A 13,108-nucleotide genomic window follows, 5' to 3' on the forward strand; every position below is an offset into this window, starting at 1 on the left:
ATATAGTGCCCCAGTAAATGCCCTCATAGTGCTCCTCTCCCCTTCCCCATAGTGTCGCCCATAATATGCCAGTAAAAAATGCCCCTTCTAAGTGCCACCATATGCCCCAATAGTGCTCCTTTCCCCCATAGTGCCTACCATAATGTGCCAGTAAAAAAATGCCCCCTTAGTGCCACCAGATGCAATAATGCCCCCATAATGTGCCAAAAAGAATAAAGGCCCCTTTAGAGCCCCCACTTCCCCTTAGTGCCCCAAATAATGCCCCTATAGTGCCACCAGATGCCCCATAGTGCCGTTCTCCCCTATAGTGCCCCCATGATGTGTAAAAAAAAAAAAGCCCCTTTAGAACCCCCATAGTGCTCCTCTCCCCCATGGTGCCCCCCAAATAGTGCCCCCATAGTGCCGTTCTCCCCTTTAGTGCCCCCATAGTGCCGTTCTCCCCTTTAGTGCCCCCCATAGTGCCGTTCTCCCCTTTAGTGCCCCCCATAGTGCCGTTCTCCCCTTTAGTGCCCCCCATAGTGCCGTTCTCCCCTTTACTGCCCCCCATAGTGCCGTTCTCCCCTTTACTGCCCCCCATAGTGCGTTCTCCCCTTTACTGCCCCCCATAGTGCCGTTCCCCCTTTACTGCCCCCCATAGTGCCATTCTCCCCTTTACTGCCCCCCATAGTGCCGTTCCCCCCTTTACTGCCCTCCATAGTGCCGTTCTCCCCTTTACTGTCCCACATATTGCCGTTCTCCCCTTTACTGCCCCCCATAGTGCCGTTCTCCCCTTTACTGCCCCCCATAGTGCCGTTCTCCCCTTTAGTGCCCCCATAGTTCTGTTCTCCCCTTTAGTGCCCCCATAGTGCCGTTCTCCCCTTTAGTGCCCCCATAGTGCAGTTCTCCCCTTTAGTGCCCCCATAGTGCAGTTCTCCCCTTTAGTGCCCCCATAGTGCAGTTCTCCCCTTTAGTGCCCCCATAGTGCAGTTCTCCCCTTTGGTGCCCCCATAGTGCCGTTCTCCCCTTTAGTGCCCCCCTAGTGCAGTTCTCCCCTTTAGTGCCCCCATAGTGCAGTTCTCCCCTTTAGTGCCCCCATAGTGCAGTTCTCCCCTTTAGTGCCCCCATAGTGCCGTTCTCCCCTTTAGTGCCCCCATAGTGCCGTTTCCCCTTTAGTGCCCCCATAGTGCCGTTTTCCCCTTTAGTGCTCCCATAGTGCAGTTCTCCCCTTTAGTGCCCCCATAGTGCAGTTCTCCCCTTTAGTGCCCCCATAGTGCCAGCTCCCCCCCTCAAAAAATAAATAAATAAATAAATACACACCGATACTTACCAGCAGCGATGCGATGCAGGCCTCTTCCGGCCCGTGTCCCTGCTGTGTGCTGCCCGGCTCAGGCGGCGCGATGATGACGTCATCGCGCCGCCAGAGCCGGCCTCTGATAGGCTGCAGGCATTAGTGCCTGCGGCCTATCAGAAGAACAGGGGAGGGACACACCTCTCCCTCCCCTGCCGCAGCACAGATATGGAGATGAGCGCTTCCACAATGAAAGCGCTCATCTCCTACTGCCCCCCCGCCCCCCACCACCGCCGCAGCCGCAATTACATCCAGGGCCGCGCCGCCTGTGGTGAACGGCGGTGCGGCCCTGAAAGATTAAAAAAAAAATTTTGACTAGTTGTTCTAGGGGAGGTCCAGACCCGCTGGACCCCCCCCTGTAGGTGCGCCACTGCTGAGGATAGAGCATGGTGTTGAGAAACAACTGAAGCAGGGGCGCTTGCCAGGTCAGAGATCAATACCAGTGGTCCATACTTTGGTAGGTAGAAGAGTTCATTCTTCATTGAGAATGAGTTTCATCATTGGAACAGTGGCTTCATCAGGCCTGATGAACCCAATTCAGATAGGAGCTGCCAAAGTGATCAGATAATCGTCATGGGTCCAGTTCTCGGCTAGGCAGAAAATTCACCTCCAGCTGCAAGTAGGATTATAGGGCAGCTATTCAGATAACTAGCTCTCTGTTTTTGCTCATACAGGGGAGTCCCGCTATAGCTAATATAACCCCTAATGGGAAGGGTTTGTATTCATGAGCCAAAATCCTTTTAAAATGAGATCAATTTATGGAAGAACATTGAGAATTCTTGGATACAAAAGTTTTATTGTCTTCACAAGCCAGCACCTTTAAGATTAGATCAATTCACGGAAGAACATTGAAAATTCTTGGGTATGTAACAGGGTTTGTCTGCACAAGCCAGCACCTTTAAGATGAGATCAATTCATGGAAGAACATTGAAAATTCTTGGGTGTGTAACAGGGTTTGTCTTCACGAGCCAGCATCTTTAAGATGAGATAAATTCATGGAAGAACATTGATAATTCTTGGGTATGTTACAGGGTTTGTCTTCATGAGCCAGCACCTTTAAGATGAGATCAGTTCATGGAAGAACATTGAGAATTCTTGGGTATGTAACAGGGTTTATCTTCATGAGCCAGCATCTTTAAGATGAGATAAATTCATTGAAGAACATTGATAATTCTTGGGTATGTTACAGGGTTTGTCTTCATGAGCCAGCACCTTTAAGATGAGATCAGTTCATGGAAGAACATTGAGAATGCTTGGGTATGTAACAGGGTTTTGTCTTCATGAGCCAGCACCTTTAAGATGAGATCAATTCATGGAAGAACATTGAGAATTCTTCGGTATGTTACAGAGTTTGTCTTCACAATCCAGCACCTTTAAGATGAGATCCATTCATGGAAGAACATCGAGAATTCTTGGGTATGTAACAGGGTTTGTCTTCATGAGCTAGCACCTTTAAGATGAGTTCAAATCATAGAGGAACATCGAGAATTCTTGGGTACGTAACAGGATTTGCCTTCATGAGCCAACCACTTTAAAATTAGACAATTCATGGAAGAACCCTAAGAATTCTTGGATATGTAACAATAAAACATTTCCAAGGTTCCATCATTCTACGTACTAGCAAACATTTTTATGATTACCTCCTGCAGAAGCCAACACAAACACCTGAACTTCTCCGTCTTCTCCAACACAGCCAGCGAAATCAGCCACCCATATCAATACTGAGTCAGTCCCGTAATTAAGAAATTCATCTCTGACACCGCAGACCTGGACTTCCTCTCCCTTTTCGTGACCCCCGTTGCCCTCGTTTTGCTCCATCCTCCAGAGCCTTGGCTGATTTGTGTTATGACGTCCAGAGCTAATGTCCCGAGACATTTACATCATTCTGCCTGTGATTAACATTCACGCTCCCTATACGTGAGTCCACCACGGATAATGGGCTACATGAACATTCAGCAATGAAGAGCATCCTGGGACCGTTGAACCGCCTCGGTCAGCGCGCTGCTAACAGAATTACAGACGTGACATCTTTCATTGAGCTTCAGATTATTTAGGCATCTTTTTTTTTTGCAATTACAGAATTAAGTAAAGCTGAGCCTTTCGGATTCCATCGCCATCTTATATATGATCACATTACCTGGAGAAGGAACCTCGGCAGGATCTCCAACAAAAGCTTCCAGTTCTTTCATACGCCGCAGCTGCAGATAGGAAGAGGTTATAAATATCTGCCCAGCAGTAGATAATGAAATAATAGTGTATTATAGTCCATTCATTCAACAGTCTCGAAACATTCCCTTCAAATATAATACTAGGGAGCAACTAAGGAGCTGAAATTCAATGTTTGATGGACAAGCGACTTTGTTATAGATCGTTTTTACCTTCTTGGTTCTCAATTTTTGGTTTGTAAAAAGAAATCTGTTACAACCTGGAAACTGTCAACAAGCTGCTGTTGATGGAACAGTGTTGCTATTTGGGCATTGGTAAGGACTTTCTGCTATGATTAAATTGAGGGCCTTTGATAACTTCAAGGGGTTGTCTACTCACAGACTACCTCACCTCCTTCCATGGTCACCAAGATTTGTGCCAAATTATTTTCAATGAATGAGCAGCATGTTCTTATATCCATCCCCTGACTGGTATTTTTCAAAAAGTGTTCTTTTGGCTTTAGGTTGCCATGGTGGAAACTGACTCTTTAACACATGGACCTTCTAGAAATAGGTGAACAGTCTCTACACGAAGCCCCTCGATTGTACTTTTCAACGAGTTCTTGACTTTAGAAACAGGATGACTTTTGGCACAAAGTTCTGGTGCACATTGGCACCTCTAAGATATACTCCCCTTGATGGAGACAAAATCTTAGTGCGTTTGCAGTAGTCAACCTGCCCCACTGTGCTTTCTTCACTTTAACATTAAACAGTCTTTTTCTGCTGACCTGTGTCACCTAAATGGATCCACTGCAGTGCAAAATAACCCACTGGAGACCAATAAAGGGGGTTCATACTTATTAAGAGCAGGGCTGTATTCACATTTCATGCAACCCAAAGCACTGCGATGGAATATGGCCCATTTAATCTGCTTCCACTTTTCTCTTTTTGTGTAGGGACATGGCCTTCCACTCACATACTCTATCTACTAAAGGTTCACATTTTAGAAATATCAGAACATTTCTGATATTGTGCTCACACTCATTACACAGCCATGTACACATGCACACTCACTACATTCATGCATACACGTATGCCCTTATATTACTTTTATACAGTACTTGCATACATGTATACAGAAGTATATACACTGCCTCTCACACATACAAACAATGGGCAGAAAAAAATGTACATATTATAGTGGATATACAGTGGATATAAAAAGTCTACACACCCCTGTTACACTGTGAGGTTTCTGTGATGTAAAAAAATAAAGATAAATTATTTCAGAACTTTTTCCACCTTTAATGTGACCTATAAACTGTACAACTCAATTGAAAAACAAACTGAAATCTTTTAGGTGGAGGGAAGAAAACAGAACAAAAACAAAAATAATGTAGTTGCATAAGTGTGCACACCCTCTTATAAGTTCAGAATTAAGCAATCACATTCACAATCCTGTTAAATAGGAGTCAGCATACACCGGCCATCATGTAAAGTGCCTCTGATTAACCCCAAGTGAAGTTCAGCTGCTCTAGTTGGTCTTTCCTGAAATGTTCTTAGTCGCATCCCACAGAAAAAGCCATGGTCCACACAGAGCTTCCAAAGCATCAGAGGGATCTCATTGTTAGAAGGTATCAGTCAGGAGAAGGGTACAAAAGAATTTCCAAGGCATTAGATATACCATGGAACACAGTGAAGATAGTCATCATCAAGTGGAGAAAATATGGTACAACAGTGACATTACCAAGAACTGGACGTCCCTCCAAAATTGATGAAAAGACGAGAAGAAAACTGGTCTGGGAGGCGACCAAGAGGCCTACAGCAACATTAAATGAGCTGCAGGAATATCTGGCCAGTCCTGGCTGTGTGGTCCATGTGACAACAATCTCCCGTATTCTTCATATGTCTGGGCTATGGGGTAGAGTGGCAAGACAAAAGCCTTTTCGTACGATGAAAAACATCCAAGCCAGGTGACATTTTGCAAAAACACATCTGAAGTCTCCCAAAAGCATGTGGGAAAAGGTGTTATGGTCCGATGAAACCAAGGTTTAACTTTTTGGCCATAATTCCAAACGATATGTTTGGCCCAAAAACAACACTGCACATCACCAAAAGAACACCATACATGGTGAAGCATGGTGGTGGCAGCATCATGCCAAGGGGCGGTGTTTCTTCAGCTGGAACTGGGGCCTTAGTTAAGCTAGAGGGAATTATGAACAGTTCCAGATACCAGTCAATATTGGCACAAAACCTTCAGGCTTCTGCTAGAAAGCTGAACATGAAGAGGAACTTCATCTTTCAGCATGACAACGACCCAAAGCATACATCCAAATCAACAAAGGAATGGCTTCACCAGAAGAAGATTAAAGTTTTGGAATGGCCCAGCCAGAGCCCAGACCTGAATCCGATTGAAAATCTGTGGGGTGATCTGAAGAGGGCTGTGCCCAGGAGATGCCCTCGCAATCTGACAGTTTTGGGGTGTTTTTGCAAAGAAGAGTGGGCAAATCTTGTCAAATCAAAATGTGCCATACTGATAGACTTATACCCAAAAAGACTGAGTGCTGTAATAAAATCAAAAGGTGCTTCAACAAAGTATTAGTTTAAGGGTGTGCACACTTATGCAACCATATTATTTTATTTTTATATTTTTTCTTTCCTCCACCTAAAAGATTTCAGTTTGTTTTTCAGTTGAGTTGTACAGTTTATAGGTCTCATTAAAGGTGGAAAAAGTTCTGAAATGATTTATCTTTGTCTCATTTTTTTACATCACAGAAACCTGACTTCTTTTATATCCACTGTATATATAGGTAAAATACATAATTGCTAATTACATGTGATTATCATAAAAATTCATACAAAACATGAGTTAAACAAAATATATGCACATATAATATGTTCAATCAGTGCAATATTGTGATACATAATCTCCATAAAAATTCCTATAATATCATTACATCCGCCAGCCATAAAGTGTCTAAATTTATTAATATTGAAAAACTAGATAGATAGATATCAGACAGTGGATAATAATTATTTATTATATTTTGCTGGTAGCCGACTCTCAGACATGACTATTCCAGTTGTAATCCGCAGACCATGTTGCTGATAATTTTCAGACTGGCGATCAGGACGCCCCTCACTGTTCAGTAAATGAGTTCATTAGAGGAATGTGTCAGATCCGAGGGGCTGGGCGTCTACAGTCGTGAAGCCATCGCGGCAGCCATATGCACCGACTAGGACCGACACTTTGGTGGCTGATTGTCCTTGATATATTATCTGAATCAAAGGTTTCTTCTTATAACTATGTTGACAGATGACGGCAGCAAATTGTCGCCATTCACATCAGACCCATCCCGGCTCACAATCTAACCTCTCAGCACTTGTACATACATTTCATAGGAGGCCATTTTTCCCATCAATGTGTTATTGGACCGGGGAGAGGAAACCAGAGAACCGGAAGAAATCTACAAGCAGACGGAGAACTTACAAACTCCATTGGATGGAGTCATACACTCTTAAGGTTTCCCAGGAGAGAATGGCTGCATTCCTCAGTATCTAGAAGGAGTTACAGAAATAACTTTGAACCATTTTCTACAAGAACACATATACTCATGATACTGTTCTATTGTAAAGTACAGATGTTAGATGGCCACTGGGCAAGAACAGTGCTGGGTCCCCATTACCAATATCATGTTGTCCAACTTAGATGTTCTCCAGAGCTGCACTCACTATTCTGCTGGTGCAGTCACTGTGTACATACATTACATTACTTATCCTGCACTGATCCTGAGTTACATCCTGTATTATACTCCAGAGCTGCACTCACTATTCTGCTGGTGCAGTCACTGTGTACATACATTACATTACTTATCCTGTACTGATTCTGAGTTACATCCTGTATTGTACTCCAGAGCTGCACTCACTATTCTGCTGGTGCAGTCACTGTGTACATACATTACATTACTTATTCTGTACTGATCCTGAGTTACATCCTGTATTATACTCCAGAGCTGCACTCACTATTCTGCTGGTGCAGTCACTGTGTACATACATTACATTACTTATCCTGTACTGATCCTGAGTTACATCCTGTATTATACTCCAGAGCTGCACTCACTATTCTGCTGGTGCAGTCACTGTGTACATACATTACATTACTTATTCTGTACTGATCCTGAGTTACATCCTGTATTATACTCCAGAGCTGCACTCACTATTCTGCTGGTGCAGTCACTGTGTACATACATTACATTACTTATTCTGTACTGATCCTGAGTTACATCCTGTATTATACTCCAGAGCTGCACTCACTATTCTGCTGGTGCAGTCACTGTGTACATACATTACATTACTTATTCTGTACTGATCCTGAGTTACATCCTGTATTATACTCCAGAGCTGCACTCACTATTCTGCTGGTGGAGTCACTGTGTACATACATTACATTACTTATCCTGTACTGATCCTGAGTTACATCCTGTATTATACTCCAGAGCTGCACTCACTATTCTCCTGGTGCAGTCACTGTGTACATACATTACATTACTTATCCTGTACTAATCCTGAGTTATATCCTGTATTATACTCCAGAGCTGCACTCACTATTCTGTTGGTGCAGTCACTTTGTACATACATTACTTATCCTGTACTGATCCTGAGTTACATCCTGTATTATACTCCAGAGCTGCACTCACTATTCTCCTGGTGCAGTCACTGTGTACATACATTACTTATCCTGTACTAATCCTGAGTTATATCCTGTATTATACTCCAGAGCTGCACTCACTATTCTGCTGGTGCAGTCACTGTGTACATACATTACATTACTTATCCTGTACTATCCTGAGTTACATCCTGTATTATACTCCAGAGCTGCACTCACTATTCTGCTGGTGCAGTCACTGTGTACATACATTACTTATCCTGTACTGATCCTGAGTTACATCCTGTATTATACTCCAGAGCTGTACTCACTATTCTGCTGGTGCAGTCACTGTGTACATACATTACATTATATTTTCTATATTTATCCTGAATTACTCCATGTATTGTGCTCCAGAGCTGCACTCATTATTCTGCTAGGTTGCTTTTAGAAACACTACCTATAATACAGGGGCCGTAAAGATTATGATTCCTGGAAGGCAAATCACCAAAGCAAGATCTGTACAGACACTGAACAAGCAGTAAATACTTGACGATTTGTGCCATGAAGCTTCCAGAATTGCAAAAACTGCTCTAAGTGTAAAATGGGCACCAGTGGTCAGCACTGATGCCTTGCACTCCCTGAACAAGGACAACAAATCTACATGGAGTTTGTGTGTTCTCCCCGTGGGTTTTACATGGAGTTTGTATGTTCTCCCCGTGGGTTTTACATCGAGTTTGTATGTTCTCCCCATGGGTTTTACATCGAGTTTGTATGTTCTCCCTGTGGGTTTTACATCGAGTTTGTATGTTCTCCCCGTGGGTTTTACATGGAGTTTGTATGTTCTCCCCGTGGGTTTTACATGGAGTTTGTATGTTCTCCCCGTGGGTTTTACATGGAGTTTGTATGTTCTCCCCGTGGGTTTTACATGGAGTTTGTATGTTCTCCCCTTGGGTTTTACATGGAGTTTGTATGTTCTCCCCTTGGGTTTTACATGGAGTTTGTATGTTCTCCCCGTGGGTTTTACATGGCGTTTGTATGTTCTCCCCGTGGGTTTCCTCCGGTTTGTTCCCACACTACAAAGACTTAACAATAGGGACCTTAGCCCGATACTCATCTCTGTAAAGCGCTGCGGAATACAGTCGTGCTATATAAGTGCATAAAATAAATAAGCTGTAACATACGGGTGAAATGTATGGCATCCAATGGGTTAAGTTTAATGGCCGCATAAGGTTCAGGCCTTCCTAGCATTTAGCATCCAGTAATATACTGTACAGCGCGGCGTCCATTCATCACGGGCTGGCCTGCCGTCGTATCGCAGGGAGATACGCAGAGTGACAGGTTCATTTCAGTCTATGCAAATTAACTTTAATGACCTCATTTAGAATTCATAGAAGCAATATGTCCCTTCTGTATATCTTATTTCTATGTAAATGAGCCACTTGTTTCAATCACTTGTATCCCCTTGAAGGCAAAATGTTGTGTTTAGCGGCCGTCCTCCCGACCCTTACAGTCCTCGTATCAGTGCGCTAACAGTCCTCCTCCATCTGAGTCATTCTGGTCTGCATTGCATTTGCAAAAATCAACAAGCAAATCCATAATGGAGGTAATAAAGACTTCCCTGTGCAGGGGGCAGAGAACACTATAGTGCGGGTATAGGTTCCTGTATGCCTATTGATATAATATATAGCGGGGGTGGACACGCACAACTGCGGTTTCTGGTGCCAAATCAGCTGCCAACATCCCTCTAAATAATATAAAACTATACATCTTGCTATTATTTCTTCAGAAGACATCTGGATAGTCTTAATTTCTGTGTGCAGCAAGGGTTAACGTGAGATCCCTGGTGTTCTAGAGTGCTGAACGGGTTAATAGGAACATCCATTTTTTTCATCTAGAACAGCAGAGGTGTTTAGAGTTACATCCCTGGTGCTCTGCAGTAGTGATGGGGCTATCTGTGACATTCCTGCTCGTCTAGGGCAGTGACTGTAACATTCCTGGTCGTCTAGGGCAGTGACGGGGTTCACTGTAACATTCCTGGTGGTCTAGGGCAGTCAATGAGTTAATGGTTACGTCCCCGGTGAGCTAGTGTGGTGAAGCGTTTGATACTAGCAATCCTGATGGTGTACAGCTATTAAGGTGAAACATTGAAGTATGACATCCCTGGTGGTCTAGGGCAGTCAATAAATTAATAGTAATGTCCCTGGTAAGTTAGTGCATTGAAGTGTTTGGTAGAAACAGTCCTGATTGTATACAGCAATTATGAGGTTAATGATAACATCCCTGGTGGTCTAGGGCAGCGAAACATTGAATTATAACATCCCTCTTGGACTTGGGCAGTAAAGGGTGCAGGGCTCCTTCCTCCACCACATGTTTGTTCCCTTCTCCGGAGCCTGAGCAGCCCGTTTTAGCTGTGGGTCTTTGTATAGGTCTGTCAGCCCTGGTATCATTTAATGTGCATAAGTATTCACCCCCCCCCCCCCCCCCTGATAATCAGTATTTTGTAGAGCCCCCTTTTCTGCAGTTACAGATAGGAGTTTCTTGGGGTATGCCCCTATGACTTTAGCACACCTGTGCACTGGGATTTCTGCCCATCTAGAGGGGGGTGAATACTTATGCACACACAACTGTTTAGCTTTTAGCAATGTAATTTTTTTTTCATTCCACTGTAACAATTTGGACTATTTACTCAATTTTAGTGCATTTTTGTCAATTTTATTTCCAGATTGTAATACAAAAAAAAAAACAGGAAGAAGGGGGTGAATACTTTTGCAAGGCACTGTGTTCATTGTATATGTTGACTAAACATAGCTCCTGTCCTCTTCCAGCTCCTCAGCACCGAGACGATGAAGGCTCTTTTGTGGAGTATAACGTTGCTGTCGTTACTGTCACACGTACTTTGCGACTGTCAGAATGACTGCGTCACCTGCAACAAGCGCTTGTACCAGCAGGACAACTTCGACACTCTGGTGAGTGGTCTGCACGGATCTCGGGGATATATGAGATATCTTTAGGATGTGGAGGGTATTTTTCGATGACACGTCAGTGTTCGGTCAGTGATTTCCATCAGCGATTTTGAGCCAAGACCAGGTGTGGCTCACAATCACTGACCAAACACTGACGTGTGAATAAGGCCAAGATACGGCCGGGAGAAATAGAGAAATGTGATGTTATGAACCCTGACGATTCCATCCAGCCTAAGTCTGAAAACCTGAATTGAATGGTTGCTGGAGACTTGTTGCCTGAAAAACCTCTTAGAAACAATGTCCGGTGAAGTTGTCACATTGTATCCATAGCAACCAGTGTCTGTCTCACATACCTCACCTGCTGCTAGGCTCCAGCCTGGACTGTCCGGGGTGACTGCAGGGAAGGGGGCACTGGTACTCAATCCTCAAAATCATTGCACGGAAAATTGTGGAAATTCTAACTGAAAAGTTGTTTTTTTAACATATGAATTTTATAAGCAAAAATTTGTAGGTGCAACTATCTATCTATTATCTATCTATCTATCTATCTATCTATCTATCTATCTATCTCATATCTATCTATCTATCTATCTATCTATCTATCTATCTATTATCTATCTATTATCTATCTATCTATCTATTATCTATCTATCTATCTATCTATCTATCTATCATCTATCTAATATCTATCTATCTATCTATCTATTATCTATCTATCTATCTATCTATCTATCTAGTTATCTATCTAATGTCTATCTATCTATCTCATATTTATCTATCTCATATTTATATATCTTATATCTATCTATCTTTCTACTATCTATCTTCTATCTATCTGTCTTATATGGTGGACGCTCTATGTTCTATATTAAACAGCTAGAAATCACAATGTGAATTGGGTTGTGACTGATTCCATATAAAATGGATATACAGATTTCTATGCTAAAAGAATTGTTCTATCAGAGGACCACCACATTGACTTCTAGATGGCCCCTTGGACATCATAGATGTTGATCCCTTGCAGAAGAGCCAGTTCTGTAAAGGGAACTCCCCATACTGGTAGATTTGGCATTATAATATATTACATGATCATCTACTCATCTGAACGTGTTCCATGCAATGCCACAGTTCCCTGCAGGATCTGTGTGGACGGCCACCGCTTCCTCTTGAGGAGGCCTCCACCAGTTTCCCTCAACCTGGTAATCCTATTTAGTTACACAGCTCCACAAAGTTCAATATTTCTCCATCTTTAAACACCAGATTTATTTTAACCCTTAGGCCGCATGCACACGGCCGTTGTTTTGTTCCACACCCGAGCCGCAGTTTTGGCGGCTCGGACACAGACCAATTCACTTCAATGGGGCCGCAAAAGATGCGGACAGCATTCCGTGTGCTGTTCGCATCCGTTGCTCCGTTCCGTGGCCCCGCAAAAAAAATATATAACCTGTCCTATTCTTGTCCGCGCTTTGCGGACAAGAATAGGCAGATATATTAAAAGCTGTCCGTGCCGTTCTGCAAATTGTGGAACGCACACGGACGCCATCTGTGGTTTGCGGACCGCACAAAACGGAACGGTCGTGTGCATGTAGCCTTAATGCCACTTGCTATCTGATAAGAACCCCCCCCCACCATGATCTAAATGCTGACCTAGTGTCTGTCCTCACTAACACTTAGGTAGGGCATTCCATAATGTGACAAACTGTAAAGAATCTCTATCTTATTTGCTTTTGCAGCCGCATCTTGACATTGAGCTCTACTGCTTAGATTTGGAAAACAATATTGATCAGAGATGGGTTGGGGGTGGGGGGGGGATGCTTCTTATGAAATACAGAAAGGAGAGAATCACAAGTCTTGATATTCATCTTCCTATGTGCTTTGTGCATGGTCTTCTTTGTAGTACACATTGTCGGACTGGGGTTCCTTGGGCCCACCAATAGAAATTCTCAAGACCTAACCCTCTAATCATCAATAGACCCTAGTCCCAAATGATTAGCTCCAAATGCAGCCTAATTAGTTTGTTTTCTCT

General features: G+C 43.3%; 1 protein-coding gene across 1 annotated transcript in view; it reads left to right on the forward strand.

The window, feature by feature from the left end:
• The window catches only part of PNOC (prepronociceptin), a 100,857-nt gene that overhangs the window by 10,438 nt on the left and 77,311 nt on the right, over positions 1-13,108 (forward strand). Inside the window, exon 2 of the mRNA XM_044291626.1 lies at positions 10,945-11,085. Coding sequence (XP_044147561.1) covers positions 10,963-11,085 — 123 coding nt within the window. The 5' untranslated portion in view covers positions 10,945-10,962. The remainder of the gene's footprint in view (positions 1-10,944; positions 11,086-13,108) is intronic.

Source organism: Bufo gargarizans, chromosome 4 (assembly GCF_014858855.1).
Source record: "Bufo gargarizans isolate SCDJY-AF-19 chromosome 4, ASM1485885v1, whole genome shotgun sequence".
In the NCBI taxonomy this organism is placed as follows: Eukaryota; Metazoa; Chordata; class Amphibia; order Anura; family Bufonidae; genus Bufo; species Bufo gargarizans.